At 39.3% G+C, this 25457-nt stretch overlaps 1 protein-coding gene across 2 annotated transcripts in view; it reads right to left on the bottom strand.

Annotated features, from left to right (window-relative positions):
• The window catches only part of TFEC (transcription factor EC), a 150338-nt gene that overhangs the window by 86305 nt on the left and 38576 nt on the right, over window positions 1-25457 (bottom strand). For both annotated transcript variants that reach the window (XM_073619848.1, XM_073619849.1), the window contains exons 2-3: window positions 9454-9705; window positions 1213-1308 (exon numbers count right to left, since the gene is read on the bottom strand). In XM_073619848.1, coding sequence (XP_073475949.1) covers window positions 1213-1308; window positions 9454-9705 — 348 coding nt within the window. The remainder of the gene's footprint in view (window positions 1-1212; window positions 1309-9453; window positions 9706-25457) is intronic.

The raw sequence follows: 25457 nt of genomic DNA, 5'->3' as shown, positions 1-25457 counted from the left end.
GGATTAGGCTTCCTTCCTGTTTGTGTTTGCACCGTGTAACGCTGGGTGTAGCCCTGGGGGGGTGGCTTGGCGCATATATTGTCCCAATTCCGTGCTAGCCTGTCTCCTGGCAGCACACTTTTGCTAGAGGGCAATATACTTAGCCATTACATATTACTCTATGTTATCTAACATTTGGTTTGTTATCATGTTATCATCTATTTTTTACCAAAAAAATGATTTTTTACAACGGTGTCTGATCCTTTTGGCCCCACCTACCCACCTCATTCAAAGTCCCAAAGCCCCTCCTTTTCAAGGCAGAGGCAACAGCTGGAGGGCCGCAGATGGACACCCATGACCTAAAGTCTCCATCCATCTCTGCACCACAGCTCTGCTAAGTTAAATGGACACCAGCCTGCATTGCGACTGGTGTAAATGAGCCCTTACTATCTAAATGTGTATAGCTATTAGCACGCAAAGGCCTATTTAATAGCAAAAACATAAGCAACCCACAGAAACCAATAAAAAGTCAGATTTCAGTAATTTTTTAATTCCAAGAGCAATTAAAGTCCAAATTCTGGGCCCAACTTTTTGAAAAAATGGCCCCCATCATAGGTTAAAAATAAAAAAGAAGCTCTGCCTGCAATACTCACCCTTTCTCCAGTGCTGTCCTCCACAGTAATACCTTTCTGCCACTAGATGACTTTAGCTCTCTGGATTGAATGACACCCTGAATTATTCAGCTGGGAAAACTGAGGACATTCTGTGAGTGCAGGCTGCCATGGACCCACTCCCTGAGTGGAAGTCACCACAGTGCCCTGCACTTTCAGTAAAATAGCACATTGCTGATGTCATTCTGCTCTCTACATAATTGAGGACTGCCCAGCCCATAGAATAGGCAAAGAGGAAGAGGAGCCTGTGGCTTCATGTGACCAGCCTGAAGACACTTGGAAAAGTAAATAGAAAAAAATCATAAAATACTAACTGGGAAACCTCTGGATGTAGCTGTGGGCATGGGGGCAGGACCCCAGAGCTGGCTTTAACCGGCTTGGTTGCAATGGATTATTGGGTAAATGAGCTTTTTATACTTCATGGTAAAATAAAGCTGCACAACAAAATGTAGCCTCCATGTGTTTTTCTCACTTAGTTCATTGAGATAGGAGAAGGTATGATGTATCTTTGAAATACTAGAATTTACGCAAAAATAACGATGGTATAGATTTAATAGCTTACATTATTTGGCATTAGCATTGTAGATTCTGTACAGGTCACGCCATCATCATTGAAACTTGTTTCCAGACTAATTATGTCATCAATAACATCATCCATCTGTTGAAAAGTAAATATAATTATTATTATTATATTATTATACAGTATTTATATAGCGCCAACAGTTTACGTAGCGCTTTACAACTTGAGGGTAGACAGTACAAGTACAATACAATTTGATACAGTAGGAATCAGAGGGCCCTGCTCCTTAGAGCTTACAATCTAAGAGGGGAGGTCAAGAGATACAAGAGGTAATAACTGTGGGTGATGTGCTGATTGAGAAGATAAATGTACAGTTGTTAGGTGGGGCCAGATAGGCTTCTCTGAAGAGATGAGTTTTCAGGGATCGTCTGAAAGTGGATAAAGTAGGAGAAAAATGGACGGATTGGGGTAGAGCATTCCAGAGGATGGGGGAGGCTCTGGAGAAGTCCTGAAGGCGAGCATGGGATGAGGTGACAAGGGAGTTTGAGAGCAGGAGGTCTTGGGAGGAGCGAAGAGAACGATTAGGTTGGTATTTTGTGACTAGGTTAGAGATGTAGCTAGGGGCCAAGTTGTGGATGGCTTTGTAAGTTATAGTTAGTATCTTGAATTTAATTCGGTGACTGAGTGGCAGCCAATGGAGGGATTGGCAGAGGGGTGTAGCAGACGCTGAGCGGTTTGTGTGGTGGATGAGCCTGGCCGCAGCGTTCATGATGGACTGAAGTGGGGATAGCCTATTTAGAGGTAAACCAATGAGGAGGGAGTTGCAGTAGTCAAGGCGGGAGATGACCAGGGAGTGGATTAGAAGCTTTGTGGTGTCAATGGTTAGGAAGGGGCGTATCTTGGAGATGTTGCGAAGACAGAGGCGGCAAGCTTTGGATAGTGATAGAATGTGGGGTCGAAAGGTTAGTTCAGAGTCCAGGATTACACCTAGGACCTTGGCGTGGGGAGATGGGTTGATAGTTGAGCCGTTGATCTTGACAGGGAGATCAGGGGAAGTGGCACCTGAGGGAGGAAATATCATGAGCTCGGTTTTGGATAGGTTGAGTTTGAGAAAGTGATGTGACATCCAGGCTGATATGTCTGCTAATAAGTTGGTAATGCGTGAGGAGACAGATGGAGAGAGCTGGGGGGTGGAGAGATAGATTTGGGTGTCATCAGCGTAGAGATGATATTTAAAGCCGTGGGAGGCAATCAACTGACCCAAGGAGGTGGTGTAGATTGAGAAAAGGAGAGGTCCGAGAACAGAACCTTGGGGGACCCCAACGGAAAAAGGAAGAGGAGAGGAGGAAGTAGAGTTGTAAGTGACACTGAAGGAGTGGTGGGATAGGTAGGATGAGAACCAGCGAAGAGTGCAGTCACGGAGACCAAAGGAGTGGAGTTTTTCGAGGAGGAGTGGGTGGTCCACTGTGTCAAAGGCAGCAGAGAGATCCAGGAGAAGTAGTACAGAATAGTGTCCATTGGCTTTAGCCATTAGTAGGTCATTTGAGAGTTTAAGGAGAGCAGTTTCCGTGGAGTGTTGAGGGCGAAAACCGGACTGAAGGGGATCAAGAAGTTTATTCATGGTCAGATGGTCACTTAATCGGTTGTAGACCAGTCTTTCAAGAAGTTTGGAGGAGAAGGAGAGTAAGGAGATGGGACGTAAGTTGTTGAGATTGGTGGGATCCAGTGAGGGCTTTTTTAGTATGGGGGTGACTAGTGCATGTTTTAGAGAGTTTGGGAAGATGCCACAAGAGAGGGAGAGGTTGAAAATGTGAGTTAGAGAGCGTAGAATCGAGTCAGAGGGTGAGCGTAGCATTTGCGAGGGAACAGGATCCAGGGGGCAAGTGGTTAGATGAGTGCTAGATAAAAGTTTAGCAACCTCAGTAGTAGTAGCAGGGTTGAATGAGGGAAGTAATGACTGTATCTGTGGACATGGGGTGTTGCATGGTGGAGGTTTTTGCGCATTGGCGATCTCCTCATGAATTGTATCAATCTTAGTTTTGAAGTGATTGGCAATCTCCTGGGCGGTGATTGAGTTGGTGGGTGGAGGCAGTGGAGGACAGAGTAGAGTGTTGAAGGTAGAGAAGAGTTGACGTGGACTGGATGAGAAGGTGTTGATGAGTGTGATAAAGTAGGTCTGTTTGGCAGTGTGAAGGCAGGAGTAGTATTTTAGGAGGGCAGATTTATATTGTGTGAAGTCTTCCTGGGTCTTAGTCTTATGCCACAGGCGCTCAAGAGCGCGGCTACGTTTTCTGAGACTTCTGGTGTCATCTGTTTGCCAGGGTTGTAGCAGTCGGGGCCTAATTCTGCGTGTAGTGAGGGGGGCCAGCTTGTCTAGGGAGGAGGACAGTGAGCTGTTGTAAATGAAAGTAGCTAGGTTGGGGCAGGACAGGGGGGAGATTTTGTCATAGAGGTGATCAGTAGCAGAGTAGAGAAGAGAAGGGTTGAGGTGGCGAAGGTTTCTGCGTGTAACTGTTGGGCGGTTGGAGGGAGAAGAGGTGGAAGACAAGGAGAGAGCAAAACTAATAAGGTGGTGATCAGAGAGTGGGAATGGATTGTTGGAAAGGTTGCACGGAGTGCACAGATAGGAGAAGGCAAGGTCAAGGGTGTTGCCGTTGGAGTGGGTAGGAGCCTGTATCCATTGCTTCAGGTCAAGCGATGAGGTTAGACTGAGAAGTTTAGAAGTAATAGTAGTGTTAGTGTTGACAGGGATGTTGAAGTCCCCAAGAATAACTGTGGGGATTTCAGAAGAGAGAAAGTAGGGTAGCCAGGCAGAGAAGTCATCAAGAAAGGCTGATACCGGTCCAGGGGGCCGGTAGATGACAGCAATTCTTAGAGAAATGGGAGAGAAAAGACAAATGCAATGTGCCTCAAAAGAGGAGAGTGTCAGAGAGGGAGGTGGGTGAAGAACCTGATAGGTGCTGCATGGGGCTAGAAGGATTCCCACTCCACCTCCCTTCCGTCCACTTGGTCTGGGGGAGTGAGTCCAAAGAAGGCCCCCATGGGAGAGGGAAGCAGGAGAAATAGTATCCGATTCATGAAGCCAGGTTTCAGTAATGGCAAGTAGGTTAAAGGAATTTGTGATGAAGAGGTCGTGGAGGGCGGTGAGTTTGTTGCAGACAGAACGTGCATTCCACAGGGCACAGGAAAAGGGGGGGCTGGTTTTGGAAAGAGGAATATGGACCAAGTTCTGTGGGTTGCGGCTCCTGCCAGAGGGTGTAGGGGGATGGGAGCGTTGGGCAAAGACAGATGATGGTGGCCCAGGGTTTGGGGATATGTCACCAGAGATTAGGAGAAGCAGGAGGGTGAGGGAGGTAATGTGGGACTGTGATTTATGTGAAGGGGCATGTCTCAGAGTACTGGAGGTTTTATCAGTGTATGGATGTAGAATGAGCGAGAGTTGGTAAGAGCAGTAGTAGGGGGAAGACAGAAGGCAGGGTGATATGTATAAGCAGGCGGGTGGAGAGGGGGGGTGAAGGTAAGAGAGTTTGAGGAGAGAGGACAGGAGTGTCAGAAGCAGTGGTAGAGAGTGCATGTTACAGAGTGGAAGGAGAGCTTAATAGAGAGACGGGTCACCTGCAGTCTGTTAGCTGCTTTCCAGTGCAGATTGCTGTATTTGTTTGCTTCGTGCAATCACTGAAGTGCAGAGAATGAAGTGCATATCACTTGTAGAAAGAATCACTTAGAGATAGAAGCCTTAACGATAGAAGCCCCTGCAATGTGCTACCCCAGCAATGTGCTACCCCCTTAAGGATGCTCAAATATATACTGTTATAAGGGTGGGGTTGAAGTTCGTTAATTAATCATGAGTGACTATAAGAGTGCCTAGCAATCAAAGTGAACTTTTTGCTTCAAAAGTCAGAATAGCAAGAGGCCAAGACAAGATCAACACATAAAACTTAGGTAAGACAGTCCAGAAAAACAAATAATGTCATGGTTGTTCGCACAGGGCAACAGATAGAGAAGGCCACATACCAGAGAGACACACACACACAGAGACAGCAAGCAGATCCCAATTGCAGTTAACGGTGGAAGATGTGGATGAGCTGACACATACCAGAGAGACACACACACACAGAGACAGCAAGCAGATCCCAATTGCAGTTAACGGTGGAAGATGTGGATGAGCTGACACATACCAGAGAGACACACACACACAGAGACAGCAAGCAGATCCCAATTGCAGTTAACGGTGGAAGATGTGGATGAGCTGACACATACCAGAGAGACACACACACACAGAGACAGCAAGCAGATCCCAATTGCAGTTAACGGTGGAAGATGTGGATGAGCTGACACATACCAGAGAGACACACACACACAGAGACAGCAAGCAGATCCCAATTGCAGTTAACGGTGGAAGATGTGGATGAGCTGACACATACCTGTAAAGAGACAGAAGGAATGATCAGGTGAGGCAGAACCCAGTGCAGAGAATGAAGTGCATATCACTTGTAGAAAGAATCACTTAGAGATAGAAGCCTTAACGATAGAAGCCCCTGCAATGTGCTACCCCAGCAAATATAATGTATTTAGTGTGATTGTTTAGGCTAAAATATATTCATAGCTTGCATTATATGAAAAACTCCAGTGTTCTCTAGCAGTCAGGAACTAAATAAAGAAAATGAAAACGTAATTTTTACTATCAATTTCCTGTGGTGTAAGCTTGCTGCAATGAAACAGCGTTGTCATTCATGTCTGCATTTCACCTGCTTTGACTAAACAAGGACAGAGCAGGACTTAACCGCCATTAGCCTGCATAAACACCTGCGAAGAGTGTATTCAGGGTGGTTTTGAAGCCTTTTTTTTTCAGGCATTTTACAGGAATTTTATATGCTTTGGGCAAGAGCTTTTGCACATGTATAAAGCTTCAGGTATTGGTTTCCTGGGCTGTTCAAGGGGAGGAGAGCATTTCTAGAGGAGGGGAGGAGTTCTTCGGATGCAAAAATGTGCAGATTCCCATTTACAGGTAATTCAATTGAAGTCTATTGGGCCAAATGAGTTACTTTTTGGAGAGTAGGGTATAGAAAGTAGAATGACTGAGCAAACAAGTGGGAAAAGGGACAATTAGAAAGAATGGGATTTTGCATGATGAGTGTAGTCAGGCATGGGGAAACAAGCTGAAAAATGGTCAAGTGTAAATGAGGGCTCAAAATCATTTACTTCTAAGTCACGGTGGACAGGCAGAAGGAATTAGAGATCAGTCTTAGTTTGCTTTTTTCTTATGTACTCTTACATATAGCGTTACACATATGAGGGCACTCTTTTTAAGTAAACTCTCCTGAAGAGTTATTACTTGGCACATACAATTACAAAAGCAGAACAGACTTACCAGAAAATGTGTTTTACTAATAACTAACATAAGACTAACATTAAGACCCCTTTCACACTGGAGGCATTTTTCAGGTGCTTTAGCACTAAAAATAGCTCCTGTAAAGAGCCTGAAAATACCTCATGTGCATTCCCAGTGTGAAAGCCTGACTGCTTTCACACTGGGGTGCTGCGCTGGCAGGATGTCAAAAAAAGTCCTGCAAGCAGCTTCCTTAAGGCGCTTTAGGAGCGGTGTATACACTGCTCCCACAGAGCCCCTGCTCATTGAAATCAATGGGCAGCGCCGCCGAATCGCCTCGGCAATGTCGCTTTGCGGGCGCTTTTTTAAAAGCACCCCGCTAGCAGCCGAAAAGTGCCTCTAAAACAACGGTACCTCAGAAAAAAATACAAATTATGCTACCTAATTTCTAAAGTAATATTATGATTTTTTTTCTATTAAAAAGGGTAATTGCATCATAAATAGAATCATGGCTACTTTAAAGTCAGTGTACAGTATGGCAAAATATTTTTTGACAAAGAATCAATCATAAATGGTAAGGATGTACACATGAATTTATTAAAGTCAAATTGACTGTGCACTTTGCAAGTGCAGTTGCACTGTGCAAGGGAATTTTCTCCAGAGCGGTTTTAAAGGCAGAAAGTTTTTTATCTTATTGCAATTAAGATAAAAAGCCTTCCGTGTGCCAGCAGCCCACCTAAACCCCCCTAATACTTGCCTGAGCCCCATCTCTATCCAGTGATGTTGCATGAGAGACAGGGCTGTCCAGGGCTCTCCCTTCTCATTGGCTAAGACAGCAGTGAAGCTCCATTGGCTCATGATGCTGTCAATCAAAGTCAGGGACCCAATGATGAGAGAGAGGGGGCGGGGCCAGGCCAGGCTCAGCTCAGGTGCCCCATAGCAAGCTGCTTGCTGTGGGGGCACACAACAGGAGGGAGAGACCAGGAGCACCAAAGAGGGACTTGAGAAGAGGAGGATCTGGGCTGCAACTCCACTGCAACAGGTAAGTATAACATGTTTGTTAATTTTATCAAAAAAAAAATGAGACTTTAGTATCACTTGAAGTGATCAAGAATACCAATGGGTTGAGAAACGAGTCATTTTAGAACATCAACTGTCAGGCCCAATTTCTGAAAATACTTCTGCTGAAATTCCTTTTGTTAATGGGCCTGGGGCAATCACATTTTCTGAGCTAAAAACAAGTTTCTTTCTGAAGCAATTGTTTTTGTTTAAAGAGTAAACAATGCAAAATAGGAAGAATCTTAAAATAATAGATATACTAGTGTAAAAACTTCTAAATACATTAAATTTCAACTTAATACAAAACCACTCATGCACATTATTTTAAAATGCTGTTTAAATTCATTTACTTTGTATAAAACATTAAGGAGAAGTTTGGCCAAAGCTATTTTGGACACATTTCTTCTGTGGGTCCTGTGGAGCAGCACTTAGTTCTGCACTCCTGTGGCCCAAATTTAGCAGACAGCGGGCTAAAGTTCAATTTTGGATGACGTTACAGAGCCGGTCCAGGCTCTGCAGGGATCCCAACAATAATGTCTGGATCCACCAAGATGCCTGAGCACTTGTGCCTGTGCTTAGAGCAGACCTGAGAACTGGTCTGTGATTGCTCAGTTCTCGGTGTAGGGCCGGCTGGGTACAGCTGCAGCTTGGATGGATGCTGCAGCCATCTACAGTAGGTGTGTATGTAGTTTTGTTTGTTTTTAGGATCCTACACTTCTGTTTTCTTAACATTTTCTTTAAAAAATTTAAATAAATCTAAATCATTGTTTATTTCATTGCTAACCTTAATGCTTATCCTACATTTGGCAGTTTGTGGCAAACAGGTTTCATCAACAAAACAATCAAAACTTGGGTGAAAATCAAAGGAAACAACCCAAGCCACTCATAAGACAAGGTTGATTCATTTTTTACCCAGTTATTGCTGTCACATCATCACTTGGAACCAGGACATATTTGTGGTTAAAAGTTGATTCAAAGTGATAAAGTTGCCCAAAGTATGGCAACATAAGTTATATTATATTTCTATCAAACAGTAATCCTGAGAGGTTTTCATTTGGCCTTCTCCTGTGATGCCACCATACAACAACAGAGGAATATTATAAATTAAAGTCTGTGAATGAAAGCCGAAATCTATATAACTACCAACTAGACTATCAACGTTTACTTCAAAAATTGCACATTTACGTAGGGCTATGTACATCCAGCTTTTCATCCAGCTTGCTTAGAGGTATTTGTTATTTTTTAATTACCATTCTGGGGGATTAAATACAAATGGTTAACAAAGAAGCAGTTAGTAAAAAAACAAATCATAAACTACGGCTGTAATTTCAATTGTACAAAACCCTTATATTGGCAATGTAAAGGCCAATATCCTGTTGAAACCTACATTAATAAATCGTTTTAAATTAATTTTAAATCAAAATTAATTTTAAAATGGTTAGAGTTTCATTTTTACTAGCCAAAAATAAACAAGCAAAGTTATTAGTCACCACATGATTGAGCAATATAATAAACAGGAGTAATCATGCTTTAACAGACCAGAGGTGAAAAAAGGTAAGGATATACTACATAAGAGTTCATCCATGTCCAATCAGATCAATGGACATAGGAAGGCACTAGAACCTTAACTGGATCTGGAATTGGTATTAGGAGAACACAAGGGTGTATTGTTTGGCAAACTATAGATTACCACTGTGTATTGTTCTACAAATTATAGATTACCACATTGTTATAGTGTTAAAACTTTTTTTTTTTAAGTGTATACAGTAAATGTTTTGTCCGGCTAGATAAACTTTCCTTTCTTCTCAGAACCTAGGTTGTTAAAACAGCAAAAAGAGACATCTCCTGGTTGTACCTCTTTTCATGCAGCACTACTAGTAATTTAAACAGAATACCTCATTTCCGTGACAGGAGTCCAAAGTTAGTAGCTTTGACACAGTATCATTTGCTGTGCAACTTTCAGCCACAGGAGACATATTTCCATTCCTTACAGGTGGTGTAATCCCTACTGGCTGAATACTGTGTGAGCGTGAATATGACAGAGTCTGTGCAGAAAATTTGGTCCCAAGTGTTAAGTACTGTTTTACTTGTTGCCTTTGTGCTTGTTGCAGATGATACTTTGCTGGATTTTCCAGGTGTGTTTGAACCTGTAACAAAAATAGGTAAATGTATGTAACAATTACTTTTATTCATAGTATAAAATATGATGCAGGATTATTGTTTTATTTTAATCATTACACAAAAAATTGGCTAAGTTTTTGATCTGGAGACTGATACTAAGCTTTAAGTTTTGATTTACCAAAGGAGTAGAAGCTGTTCACCTAATAAACTGAATGTTCAATTTCCAAAGTGTATATCGACCTAATATCCTGAATTAGATAAAGCTGTGTTACCTTAGAATACACAATAATTTTCATGGGAAATAAAAAAAAAAATAAATAAAAATAAAAGGTTTGGGCTTGCATTTGACTAACGGATTTGAAACCCAGCTTTATCCTAAAATATAGCAGCACACTATTTACTAAACTTTATTGGGAAGATTATACATATGAGTCAGATGACAAAAGGTTTTACAAAAAGTGTAAAACATTGTTTACAAATGCATAGCTCAGTTGAAAACATTTCAAACACCCCAAGTAAAGTAACAGTATTGATCGATGCCAGCGGGTTTATATGAATTGAAGATAGTATATATTAAGGAAAAAAAGCAATAAAAAGAAAAGATTGTTCTGTTTTTTTTTTTTTTTCTTTTTATGTTTTTTTTTTTTTTAACACATAATACAAGTTTTTCCAGTTTAGTACTAAAATTATCTATGGTGAAATGCTTTTGGCATGTTTAGAACCATAATGTTATGTGTTAATGGTTTATGTAAAATATAAATACAGTTCAAGCAAAAACACATGAAAATGAAATAGGAAGGAAAAAAGCGCATAACTAATTACACATTGCTAACATTGCTAACAAAATACTATTTGCATGACAGTCAGTGATATGTAATTTATATATACTTTTGCATATATGCATATACGAAAGGGTACATTTTAAAATAATTTAGAAATAACAGAAACCAGCATTTCTTACCTCATAGTAGGAACAGTCAGTTAAATGAGGCATTTTTTCAACAATTTTGACAGGAAAGATCTCAGTTAGGTCCTAGCATTGGAAGCACCAACTACACAGTCCTCTGGAGGTTGCAGTTCAATAGGGACAATGTTTGAACTCAGTAGGACTTTATAATCTTACTAAGCATGATAAAGGATCTAATTGGCTACGACGAAGCAATCCTTTGATTGCAAAGATTGACAGTTACTTCAAATAGATCTGCTTCTGTAGATGTCACATTCCTTTAATTTAACCACGACAGGGATACTATATACAACATAAACTGTATTGTCAATTGATTCTTGCATCTTTAGTCCACTGGGCTTACTGATGGTTAATTGAGAAGTTGTAGTAATAAATTCTCCTTAAATACCCCAAGTGTAAGTATTTTTAATACGCTTTTAATGATCAGAAGTAGCAATGCTTGATTTACAACACGTATTTATTTAATTGCTACCTAATTACACAAACTATTTAGAATTCCCTTAACATACATTAACATGCATAAATAATCCCCATGAAGCACTCTGCATATAAATGAAGCTCATTTTGTCATCGCTTTGTAATAGTTACTCAGTTATTCACTTACTAGGTGCTTGACATCTTTACTGTTATTTTAATTCTTCCTTAGAAAATGAATTACAAAGATCCATGAAAAAACTAAGATCCCTAATAAGTTTTAAGTGTGTTTATGCTTACACTACTTTAATGTTAACTATACCTAATTTAAAGGGTGTTGCACACTATATATAATCTACAGTATAAAGCAGTCAATCTATGCAGCACTTTACATATACGGTGTACATTGACATCAGTCCCTGCACTCAAGGAGCTTACAATCTAATATCCCAAACTGACATTCGTACATACTAGAGCCAATTTAGACAGGAGCCAATTAACCTACCAGCATGTCTTTGAAGTGAGGGAGTAAACCAGAGTACCTGGAGGAAACCCACGCAGGCACAGGGAGAACATGCAAACTCAAGGCAGGTAGTTTCATGGTTGGGATTATTAGTATATATATATATATATATATATATATATATATATATATATATATATATATATATATATACACACACACACACAGTATATGAAAAATCATTTTTTGTTGTGTAAATTTGTGCAAACAAACAAAATATAGTGAGTGTGGGTGTGTAAATACAGTGACAGATTCACTTGTCTAATTCCATCCTTTATCATAAAAATTATTCTGTTATTTTTGAGATATGTGAAGGTATGAGCCATGAATGCTTCTAAAAGGCTTTAGTGCACTATGCACTGATTCAGTTGGAGGACTGTTCAATTGTTTTAGTTCCTTCTCACTATAACCTGTATGGTTATGCTGTCTCGCTGAGTCTCATGCCCTACATGATGTGATCTCCAACACTGCACTGATGATGGCTAAAAATTCTGAGACAGTTGTTTTGCAGTTTGGAATAAATAGTTCTGTATTATTAAGCTATATTTGTTCTGAATTCCAGTGGTTTTGGATGTGCATCTGGCTCATTGGGCATAAATAAATGTTATGCATGGCTTTGCCCACTGTCTTAAAATGAGGAATAATCCTCTTATACCACTGCAATGTTTTTCTTTACTTGCACATTTTTTTTTTTTACAATGCATAGATAAAGGACATTATCTTTTCTCTTGATCTGTTTGACAATTTCTTCTGCTTATGCCCCCAGGCTTTCTTTGCACTTGTAAATTTACTAGGCATGGTTTACTATGGTTGCAGCGAGGTAAAATAAATCTGTATTCACTCCAAATATCCATTTATGTAAATCTGAATTTTAAAAAGTTCCCTGGACATGTCTGGATGTTTTAGGTAAACACAGGTTCATTTCACCTCAATTTACACTTTAAGTAATTGTTGTCACTCACTTATTAAAACTCTAACAATGAACTTCTCTTATTTGTTCCCTTATGATGTGATAAATATACCACTGAATGAACTGTTATATCAGTTTTATAAGTACAAAAATAAATCATGCCAAAAACATTCTCAGCTACCTGTCCTGCATTCTTTTACACTGCTCCTAAATCTATGGATCCCACCCCTTCATGTTATGGAGAAAAGCGGGGGTTCTGTAGTCTTGTCCAATTTTTGCTGTCCTCATAAGTGAGCATTATCACCCCAGAATATAAAGGGGTTGATTTACTAAAGACAAAAAGACTGTGCACTGTGCAAGTGCAGTCGCACTCATTTTATCCAGAGCTTAGTAAGTGTGGTAAAGCTTCACGTTGTAGTAATATTGCAAGGAAAGAAAACAATATTTTTCTTTGCACATGATCGGATGGTGGAAATAAGCAGAGCTTCACACAATTCACTAAACTCTGGATAAAATGAGTGCAGCTGTACTTGCAAAGTGCACAGATTATTTTTGTCTTTTTAGTAAATCCACCCTTTGATGTTCTGAGATGATAATTCTCACTTTCCCAACTATATGAAGACAGAAGAAATGGGACAAGACTACAGAACCCCCGCTTTTCTCCATAATTTGAAGGGTGGGCTTCTATAGTTTTAAGGGCAGTGTAACTTAAAATAATGCAGGACAGGTATAGAGCACTGGAATTGTTTGCCTTTAATAAATCAACCCCAAAGCGTGTTACTGGAAGGTAAAATTAAAAATGAATGAGAAAACAAGAAAACAAATGCAGCCACCACATCTGCAATATATTATTTGACGTTTTAAGGTTTAGAGAGGCTTTATTTCCTGCAAAACTCACTGCTTCACACACTATTCAGACTAATTATATATTTATAAACACAATTTTTTGCACTATAGAGATATTTGATAGTGTTTGTTGCAGATATATATATATATATATATATATATATATATATATATATATATATATATATATATATATATATATATATATATATACACTTGAAACTTTAGCGCAGTATTTACCTTATATTTCAAATAATTATTGTGTATAGTATTTGAATAATATATGCATATATTGTTTATATGAATGATGTTTATTTACTACAAAAAAACATCCTGCATAATCTATCCTCTATTTGTTTCAAATTGTACTTTTATATAGTTCCTGGCCAGCCCTCAATACTGCTGAAGTAGAAAGGCTGGGTAAAAGACTGGGTAAGCATATTGCTCATTTGTTCCTGTCTGGTTTCTCATTTCCTCTCAATAAGAACTTCAGCAATTGCACAGACACCTGTAACTTGCATTGCAAAGTCTATACTTTTTTTCCAGTCAGCAAAATTATTTAGTGCTTATTCAATTGCAAGACTTCCTTTTTCAAAATATAGAATCTGTACAATTTATGTTCACTTGTCAAATTGGCATGATAAGATCATTTTACAATGATTTCAAATGAGAGGGCTTTTGCATGTTATTATTATTATTAGTAGTAGTATAAGTAGGTTGACCTTTCCCACTTTTCAAGCAATTTATTTTCCAAATGATAAAAGAAATGTAAGAACTTAATTAAACCAGCAAGTTATTTCTTATCACATTAGATTTGTGTTGTTATGAAAAAAATCTCACTGTCATTTCTAGTGTAAGTGTTAAAACAGTTAGGACAATGGGGATTCTACATGGTAACATTGAGAAAGCTGAGTCTGCAAGACAATGGTGTGATACATATAATGAGCACTGTCTTGCTTAGTCAGATTCGGAGACATCTGACTGCAATATCTACTGCTGACAGTTCTGGTTATGTCTACATAATCTCCAATGGTTGTCATTGAGTGAGCATTAAGTGTACCAAGTGTCTTACTGACAGTAAGATCAGAATTCTGCATAGGAATTACACACATACAGTATGAGAAACTTTTCTTGTTGTTAGATGACCTTAAAATATAGAGCCCTAGATGTGTTTTGAAAATGTTAAATTGTTACTGAACATCATTTCAGAATATTGCAAACAAACTAAGTATTGGATTTAAAGTGTATGTAAACCCAATATCTTTTTTTTTTTTTTTTTGCGACCCTGGACTGCTTTGTGTGCCGCTCAAACTCACTGAAGCGGGATATAATTCCCAAACATCCGCCGCTGGGAGTGCTGACAAGGGAGGCAGCTCATCCCAGCTCCTATGATCCTATGGAAATGAAGGAAGGACCCCCTGGAGCCGCACATCCATGCTGTCCCTGTGCTGGGTATGTGAATGGCAACCTCAGCCTGGATTCCAACCAGGCCATGCCCCCAACGTGTTTCACTCTGCCCCTCAGCGCTTAGTCATTTGGATTCATGCCTCAGTGTATGCAGATTTCGTAAAAAAAAAAAAAATGTATTTATGTGAATCTGTTGTAAATTTCCTTAACTGGACATCCTCCCAGTAACAGCACTTCCTGCTGCAGGCTGATAATGCTAAATTGCTGCTTCCAAATTGGCAGCAGCATTGATAGCCTATAATGCAGCTATTTCAGTTGTCTGTTGGGCTACTGTCAGGTCTATCAGATGGGCAATCGAATGGCTAAGAGGTGAGTCCATAGCAGGATAATAATTTTATTGTTAATTGGGAGGCAATGCCTTAATTTTGTGAGACTGCAACAGAAAGTGGTGTTACTGGAAGGATCTCCGGGTAAAAAAAAAAAAATTTTATGAATACTGTATACAGTAAGACATAATGCCAAACATAATGAAAATAGAGTTTGGTTTACATTATTATTATTATATTATTATTATAATACAAGATTATAATTTGCACAGGGCTTTACATTATAAAGGGTGACAGTACAATTGCAATACAATTCAAAACAAGAGGGTTAGAAGGGCCCTGCTCCTGATAGCTTACAATCTAACACCCTTTCAGTAGACATATATAATATCTGAAACAATTATCTAAAAAATATTCAAAGTTAGGTTACATCCAAGAACTACTTAAAAAAAAAGTATGGGATTTTTTAAAATTTTAGATTAATACTTACCTATGTGGATGGAGCTTTAGACCAATGCTGCAGCTGTCCCCCGCCGTCTCTGCACTGAGAACTGAGCCACTGAACATTGCCGATGGCTCAGTTTTCACAGATCCCCAAGAGGAGAGCTGCTGACTGTCAGTCAGCAGCTCTCCTCTCTGCTTCTTCATGTTTATAGGAGCGATGAGCTGTGGAGGGGCGGGGAGCGGCTGAGACTGCCATCAATTAAGGCAGCTGGCGGATCCAGACTTGGAAGTTGGGATGACGCTCTGCCTTCGACTGATGGTAGTGATGTCAGCGGAGAGCGGACTTCAGACCGCTCTCCACTAAAAATGTTTCACAGGAGTGCAAAACGAATTGCACTCCTGTGACCCAGAGGAGAAGCCCAGCCTAAAAAGCTCAGCCTGGACTTCTCCTTTAAGTTTATATACTTACATGATATCTACAATTAAAGTGATACTAAAAGGAGAAGTCCAGCCAAGCTTTTTAGGCTGGGCTTCTCCTAAGGGTCACAGGAGTTCAATTAATTTTGCACTCCTCTGGCCCGTATTCAGCGGAGAGCAGTCTGAAGTCTGCTCTCCACTGACATCACTGCAATCAGTCGAGGCAGCGCGCCATCCCGACTTAGGAAGTCTGGATCCGCCAGTTGTCTGAACTGATGGCAGTCTCAGCCTCTCAGCAAGCTGCCTCCCTGCCCCTCCACAGCTCAGCACTCCAATGAACGTGGAGGAGCAGAGCAGGAGAGATGCTGACTGACAGTCAGCAGCTATTCGCTCGGGAAGGTGAGAGAACCGAGTCATCGGTGATGTTCGGTGGCTCGGTTCTCAGTGCAGAGGCAGCAGGGGAAAGATGCAGCATTGGTCTGATGCTGCATCCACCTAGGTAATAGACATGTGCATTAGTTATCATCTGAATTTTGGGGATTTTCGTGTTAATTTTAACAAAATGATAACGAACCTACAGAACCCAAAATAAAAAAAAAACCCATACTTTAAAAACAACAAACATGTTATACTTACCTGCTTTGTGCAATGGTTTTGCACAGAGTAGCCCAGATCCTCCTTTTCACAGGTCCCTCGCTGGCCCTCCTGACCCCTCCCTCCTTCCGAGTGCCCCCACAGCAAGCAGCTTGCTATGGGGGCACCCAAGTCTAGCTGCTGCTCTGTGTGTCCTTTCAGACACAGAGCCACAGCTAGGCCCTGCCCCCTCTCTCTTCTCATTGGTTCACAGACTTTGATTGACAGCAGGGGTAGCCAATGCCACCCACTGCTGTGTCTCAACCAATCAGAAGGGATGGTCCCGGACAGCCAAGTCTCTCGTGCAACATCGCTGGATCCAGATGTAGCACAAGTAAATATTAGGGGGGCTGCTGCAAGGTTTTTTATCTTAATGCATAGAAAAACCTTCTGCCTTTAGAACCACTTTAACCCCCCTAGCGGTATTCCCGAGTCTGGCTCGGGGTGGATTTTCAATACCAAAAGCGGTATCCCCAAGCCAGACTCGGGATCGCATCGCAGGATCCAGGAAGAGTTTACTTACCTTGTCCCCTGGATCTTGCGATGTCTCTCCGCTGTGATCGGCGAGCCGCTGTGTCTCGCTCGATTCACAGTGCCGAGCTCCGTTCCCTGCGAGCATTGCGACGCATGGGGACGGAGTTCGGCGGCAAATTCAAAAAGTGAAACACACAGTATAGATACAGTATACTGTAATCTTACAGATTACAGTACTGTATCAAATAATTACACATCCCCTTTGTCCCTAGTGGTCTGTCCAGTGTCCTGCATGCAGTTTTATGCATTATAAATACTGTTCTTTCTGCCTGGAAACTGGAGATTGTCCATAGCAACCAAAACTGTCCCTTTACATCAAAAGTGGTGTTAGAGCAGCTAGAAAACAGCGATAATAATTTAGAATCACTCGCAAAATTGAGTGATAGTGATTTGTGGGAAAATCCATCACCAAACACTAAAAGTAACGAAAGTGACAATTCTGCAACTGAGCAAATTTCAGTGTTTTTGATTTGATTACATTATTGAATAATTTTTATTATTATTATATTATTATTTGTTATAATTATTTATAGTTATTTATTATATTATCATTTTTTATTTCGTTTTTCAAAATTTATCATACCCGGGATGTCTACTAGACTATGGTTTGGACAGATTTAAGTGAATTATTCCTAAGAATTACAGGCCTACAATATAAAACGCCAAATTTCTGTGCAAAAAAATGGTACCGCTTTCAGCACCTAAAATCTGAAATAATCATACCGCCAGGGAGGTTAAAGTGAAATTAAAACCTAACACTAACTATTAACTAACTAACACTAACTAACTATTCTTAGAAATACTTTATTCCCCCTTCTCATACCCATACCCCATACCCTGTGTACAAAATGTTCACTCCAGTTTGCTCCAGTCAGGTCATGTGATCCGGCTCCCCTGTGTCAGTGGGCAGCCCATGGGTGTTATCATGGCACTTGGAATTCCCAAACGTTATTGAGCACTCCATAATACAGGGAAATAAAACTGCAAGATCACTTGAATGGACCAAACCAGATTTTAAAAAGGTAAGTATACAGATCCTTTTTTACAATGGGTAAGCAAAATAGGTAGGGGAAGGGGGCAGGGAATTTTTTTTTAACAATAGTTAGTATTAGGCTTTAATTTCTCTTTAAGGATGAGTTTCCAGAATGAGAATTACTTTGTTCCTTTAGATTATAAACTAATTTGGGCAGGGTCTTATATCTATTGTTTGGTATAGTAAAGTAAAGTGTTTAGTAGTATGATAAATAGTGTTGTGTTTATTGCCTTTATTTATATTGGCACTCATAATGGGGTTTATTTACTAAAGGCAAATCCACTTTGCACTACAAGTGCACTTGGAAGTCCATAAGGAAGGGGGACATGCAAGGAAAATAAAAAAACAGCATTTTTTGCTTGTACATGATTGGATGATAAAATCAGTAGAGCTTCCCCTCATTTCACATCAACCCCAATGAGTTTTTAGAAGCAATCTCCTAATTTGTATGTTTAGTATACACTATTGCATTTGACATTCATTTATATTGAAGTGTATTATCTCAGAATAAATAAAAAATGTTATGATGATGATTGTGTACATCTTAGTGATTAGTTTACAAAGATATGGATCATCACTAAAAAAAACGAATGCAAAGAAAATAAAAAAGTGTTGTCAAAGTGGCCTCGTACAGCGTCACATAATCTAATGAAGCAGTTTGATCAAACAAATAAACAACAAAGGAAAGCAAAATTAAATATTATAAAAATATTATTTTGGTCATTAAAACCAAGGTGACATATGCATTCCTTATTACCATATATTTCTAAAAAAAAAGTTCAAAAAATTCACATTTCTTAAATTCCTTCAATGTCGGCAGCAAATGAGCTGTCTCATGCTATCCACTGAAGACTTAGCATTACATTTTTGAATTAGTTTAAATCCTTGTCACCAACAGTTCACATCTAAAAGGAATGTCTTTTATCTACCAGGTAGATCAGTTGCTGAGACAATGTCCTACTCTTAGCTAGAGCATAATTCTAAGCTGGCTTTGATTCTTATTTCTGTAGCATTTAGAACATTTTTTCTCAGTCCATTAAATTCACACTTCATAGAATATTTTAAGGATAATTAAGATGTCTTTTAACAATAAACAAATGAGTCCTTATTTTTTGTTACTTTAATCAATTTTTAAATATATACCGTACATACTGTACCTGTTCTGCTATAGGGAAGGCTATACATGAAGGCTTTCAATGACCTCTGTACACAGCCCATGTTTTAGATGTCTCCTTCCATTATGATAAATTGTACAGAGGGATACTGAGCACATAGTAATTATTTCAGTGTTTGTTAGGCAAAGCCACGTTTCGGTATTTTAAATACAGTATGTTACAGGCATGTCACTCAATATAAAAAAAACTTCATAAATATATATATATATATAATATATCTCTCAATATCTATATAATCTACATATAGTGTACATGTACACATGTTGTTTATGTGCATTAAAACATACATGCATAAATACATATTCTAGATTGTAAGCTCTCTGATCCCTCCTGGATTAATTTGTATTGTACTGTAAGTGTACTGTCTGCCCTCATGTTGTAAAGTGCTGCACAAACTGGCGCTATGTAAATCCTGTATAATAATAATAATAATAATAATATGCATACCATGGCTGAGACAAAGCCTGCCACCTATACAAATGGGGTAATTATCTCAAAACATTACATTGCCACCCCATCCCACAATAAAAACACGAGGAGTGACTGAATGCCTTGTTGTCTATAATTGCTACAAAGGCAGCAAGGTGATTAAGCTGTGACTTTAGTTTAGAACCAGGCTGCCACTCAGTCCTCCTTCCAACCAATGTTCCTCTAAGTGCAGGTGGTGTCTTAGTGTTTCCCTTCATATCTAGTCAGGTTATAGCTGAAAGCAGTGAAGATAGTTTTAAAACTAGTAGTGGCTGTTACAGTGGCAATCATAGTGTTACTGGCACATCTAATATGGTAATAGTAAGGTTGGACATCTTTTTTTTGTTCAAAAATCTTTCACTCTAAGGCCCAATTTACACCTGTGCATTCCAGAAATTAATTCCAGAAAATAAATACATGTTGCATGCGCACATTCCCTAGAACATGCAAAAAACACACCAAAATGCATGATATGCTTGCGTTGCCATTAGTTTCTAATGGCACCCCAAACATGGCTATCAGGCACATGTTTTGTCACTCGAAAGAAAAACATGCCAAAACATGCAGTAAAAAAACATGTAAAGCTCACTGTCTTGAAAGGTATGGGAGCTTCTTTGGTGCACTTTTCTCACGTAGGGCAACCCATTCATGTGTGACACAGGAAAAATGAAGAAAAAAAAAAAGCCGGAATGCAAAATCACACTATGCCTAGTATGAATGGGGCCTAAATCAGGTTGATACTGTTATGGGCAATGCATGAAAACTGCCCCAAGGTGAAAGGAAGACATTACAGAAAACAGAGGTGGTATTGAAGAAGATTAGCCTTGGCAACACATTAAAATAGACAAAGTTATCCAGAAACAATGCTGCAACTAAGGTATGATCCAGTGTTGTCTGCTTATTCTATTTTTGCCTTTGGAAAACTTTTGCTATGAATAAAGTTCATATTATATAGAGGTTGTAACCGCTGTGTGCCTTACTCCCCTCCTCATCTTTTGAACTCCTACGGGCTCTTTCCCTAATCTTGCTTTATAGTACTCTTGTGTTTGTGTAAGGTCCCTAACTCACATTCATACATACTAGGGACAATTCAGACAGGATCCAATTAACCTACCAGCATGTCTTTGGAGTGTGGGAGGAAACCGGAGTACCCGGTGGAAACCCACGCAGGCACAGGGAGAACATGCAAACTCCAGGCAGGTAGTGTCATGGTTGGGATTTGAACCAGCGACCCTTCTTACTGCTAGGCGAGAGTGCTACCCACTACACCACTGTGCCGCCCAGAATGAGTGCATTGAGCTATTAAGTTGAAATTTGTAGGAAAAAAAAATCTGCCTTTTTTTTAGGGGGTTTAGTTTTTTGGATGTATTTATGATCATTTAGATTGGAAGGTTGGCAACATTTCAATCGCAATCTACCAAATGATTGTGATGAGTAGATCAGGAACACAGTGTCATGGTAATCACTAGCATTGGGCACACAGGGTACATGGCCTGCATCTTTTGCCTGATTCCATGGATGCTGACAATGTTGCCATCTATATTCACTGGTGCTATGGCTGCCTGACATGTTGCTTCCATGTAGCCATAATTTTGTACATACAGGAGGTGGGGACAGGCTTAAACAGGGCACAGACTATTTTACTGTTTTACCTCAGGACCACTGCCTCCATTTTTCTGCAGGAGCAGGGACAAGGAACTGATGAAGCTGAAGGGACAGTCAGCAGTGGGAAAGAGAGAAAGGTAATTATGGCTGATGTGTGTGTGTGTTGTTCAAATGCCTCATTAAGGGTGTTTGGTGGGCTGTTTGTTATTTTTGCTTCTGACCCTTGCGTACTGTATGCTACATACTGCTGACCCCTGCATTCTGTATGTTATTCACTCCTGACCCCTGCACTTTGTATGTTACACAATTCTGGCCCCCGCAGTGTGTGCAATACATATTTTTTAACCCCTTGCTCTCTGTACATTACACACCCCTGACCTAGCACTAAAACTGTAGAGTGCAAGATATGGTTCAACTGTACATGGTAACCAGTCAGATTTTAACTTCAGGTTGCTCAATTAAACTTTGACAAAAGAAACTGGTTATTACGCAGAGCTGCACCAGATTTTGCACTCAGTTTTAGTAAATCAACCCCAGTATGTTACATACAGTGCTTCTGACCCCTGAACTCTGTGCATAACATACTCTTGACCCTCCCAAACCCTATAAATTACACACTTCTAGCCCCAGCACTCTTTACATAAGCCTTTTATTAGGCTTGGGGTAACGAATTCTTGTCCAAACATGAAAAATATTGTGAATGAAAGTGAATACCAAGTTTCTCATTGAAGCCTAAAAGGAAGGATACAGTTATACTTTTACAGCGAAATTCATATTTTATATATTTTTTGTAAACTTTCCTTACTTTATTAGGTTATTTCCTTAAAACAAAACCTGAGGAACCCAAAATTTTCACCCAATGGAAAACTATGGACACTGGTAAAATTTTGCTATGCATGAAGAACATCTGTAGATATATGTTTTATATTCTGTATTTCACAATACTCTTCTTCCTCCCTTATTCCTTTTTTTCCCATCCCTCATCTTTTTTCTCATTTCTCATCATCTTTGGACCCTCCTTCAACATGATGGAAATGCTTATTCTGCAACAAATTGGCATTATATTGCCTTGATACACAAATGAAACCTACATAAATGACTCCGTATTTTGAACAATTACCTATTGCCAATTTAGGATGTTTTCTGCTGTTTTTTTAAGGGTACAATTGGCTATAAATAACACCTTACATTTACAAAAGCTCCTTCCATTTATCATGGACCTGTTCAGGAGACAGCCCCCTCCTTTATTTTAGTTTTTTTTCCACAAAATTAAAAATAAATAGACTATTGAAAAAAAGGTAAAACAGTACACACATATAGTAATGATCAAACTAACAAAAAAGGAGTAAGAATGCACAAATAAAGAATAATAAGTGAAGTATTCTAAACCATGGGTAGGTAATCCTGGAGAGGTGGATATCTATATCAATAATATTGGGGAGATAAAATATCATTAGGGTGCAGCACAGCTTGATTTTAGGCATTATAGTTCCAGTCATAAAACAAATATTTTCACCACCCATATGATTCCATTGCCTTTCACCAAAAAGTTTTATCTAAACCTACCATTTTGTTTTGGACTTTCTGGGAAATAAAACCTCCTAATTTCACTGCTCACTACAAGTGACAATCATTTAAGGAAGGATATCTGCTGAGTTTCCTTTGCAAGTAAAATGTAGATAGATAGATAGATAGATAGATAGATAGATAGATAGATAGATAGATAGATAGATAGATAGATAGATAGATAGATAGATAGATAGATAGATAGATAGATAGATAGATAGATAGATAGATAGATAGATAGATAGATAGATAGATAGATCGATCAATAGATCAATCTATCTGCTTGTGCTGGTTTAATGTGTGCTGCACAAAAATGTCAATGACACAGCTATAGATTTCAGATGTTTTGTATGCCAAGATAAAATAGCCTACTGATGCAATAGGAATTCGGTACGTCTGGAACCTAATTAATTAGTCTATCCACATGCTTTCTAGTTTAATTCAAAATATTTCTCTGTGCATAGAAATTTTGTTCTGCAATGTTATTTATGAATGCAGATAATACGTATGTGATCACAGATGCATAATGAGATTGTTCAAATGAGCACATACAGTGGCTTGGTTACGCAGGCTGGATCTGTAAACAAAACTTTCAGTCATTCATATGCGTGCATAAATACTGAGTCTATGTATGTTTTGCATATTCTATTGAGATATTATTTAACCCCATAACATTAAAGTTCAGCCCTTTTAAGAATAGCTTGACTAAAGAAGCAGCTGTTCTCTGTTTTTCTCAACAAAGGTCAAACTTAAAATATCTTGCATATTTGCTGGTGCCTCATCTATTTCTGTATATGAACGACCTAAAATAACTCCAGCAACTATAAATGATGAAATATGACATAAAATCTTACAATATCAGTCATGCCTGTCAGGCATATTAAAACATAATATATATGTATTTATAGGTTTTCCCACCAGCAGACTAATGTGTATTTTTAGATTCTATATTTATATATTAACTCTGTTAATTTATATTCATGTCAGATGTATTCACACTGTACTGCATTCAATTTTTCAAGGATGAATAAGATAAAAGAAATCTATTTTTGGTTCAAAGTCTAACATTTCTCACTAGAAAGAATTAGCAGAAGTAGTACTGAATAGAAACAGAAATGTACAGGAACCGATTTGCTAAGCATGGAGGATCCCTGGTAGAGAATGTTGGTGAAGTCTCATTCGGCTATGTCAGTAATACAATGTTCAACATACACACACATATACATTCACAAGAATGCCCCCTTTTAAAATATACATATTTTCTAATTCCTATAACTATTGTGTAGAATATCCCACATGTATCTAACTTTGCAAAACTGAACTGAAATCCAATGTAAAATATTATCAACATTAGTTATTGTAGCAGATTTGTGTGGTCAAAGAATGACCAAAAGAAAATCCTTTGTCCTTGTTTGTGTACAGTATTTAAGCTGTGTCATAAAGCTGGCCATACACTGATTGAAATTTGGCAGTACAACAGGGACTAGCTGAATTTTAATCACTGTGTGTCCATCCCCTCCGGACAGAGGGTGATCATTTGATCAATTTCTGTTAAATGGAAAAATGTTCTAAGACCTCTTTCACACTGAGGCGCTTTTCAGGCTCTTTCATGCTAAAAAAAAGCACCTGAAAAGCTCATGAAAACCTATTTCCATTAAAATCAATGAATGCTTTCACACTGGGGCAGTGGGCTGGCAGAGCCGTGAAAAAACACCCCTCTCCATTGAAATTAATGGAAAGCTCTTCAAAAGCACCTGAAAAGCTCTTCAAAAGCGAGCAAATGTTTTACTGGCAGTTTAGAAGCGCCTCAGTGCGAAAGGAGCCTAAGAGTCCTTTCACACTGAGGCAGTTTTCAGGCATTTTAGCACTAGAAATAGCGCCTGTAAAGTGCCTGAAAACTGCCTCACATTCATTGCAATGTGTGCTTTCACACCCTGGCTCTGCACTTGTGGGACAAAATGTTGAATAGAAAGATCTGGATGCCGCCCACCGGATGAAGTAGAAAACTTGTCTTTATTATTAAAATGGGACCATCAGAAGTACAAGACAATCATGCAGGATGTACAGGATCAGTTGACGCGTTTCACACTCGGAACTGAGTGCTTACTCATAGCTATGAGTAAGATCTTTCTATTCAACATTTTGCCCTACTGAGCATTTAGCCAGCACCTGGGACTCTTCAACTCTGAAGGCTTCACATCAATCTCACACCTGGGTTCAGATCTACCTGAGCGTTGAAACACTTTCTTTGCTTCAACTGCATCCAAGGATATCTGCACTTGTGGGACGTTAGAAAAATTCCAGCAAGCAGCAACTTAGGGGTGGTTTGGGAATTATGTATGCAGCGCTCTCAAAAAGGCCCCTGCCCATTGCAATGAATGGGCAGCGCTTCTGCAGTGCCTGAAAAGAGCTTCGGAAGCACCAGAACACAGGAGTTTTTAACCCCTTTTTTGGAGTTAAAAGTGCTCCGCTAGCAACAGAAAGGCGCCGCTTAAACAGCAGTAAAGCTC

The sequence above is a fragment of the Aquarana catesbeiana genome, linkage group LG03 (genome assembly GCF_042186555.1).
Source record: "Aquarana catesbeiana isolate 2022-GZ linkage group LG03, ASM4218655v1, whole genome shotgun sequence".
In the NCBI taxonomy this organism is placed as follows: Eukaryota; Metazoa; Chordata; class Amphibia; order Anura; family Ranidae; genus Aquarana; species Aquarana catesbeiana.
The sequence above is the reverse complement of the archived record's forward strand: the minus strand, read 5'-3'. Positions and strand labels throughout refer to the sequence as shown.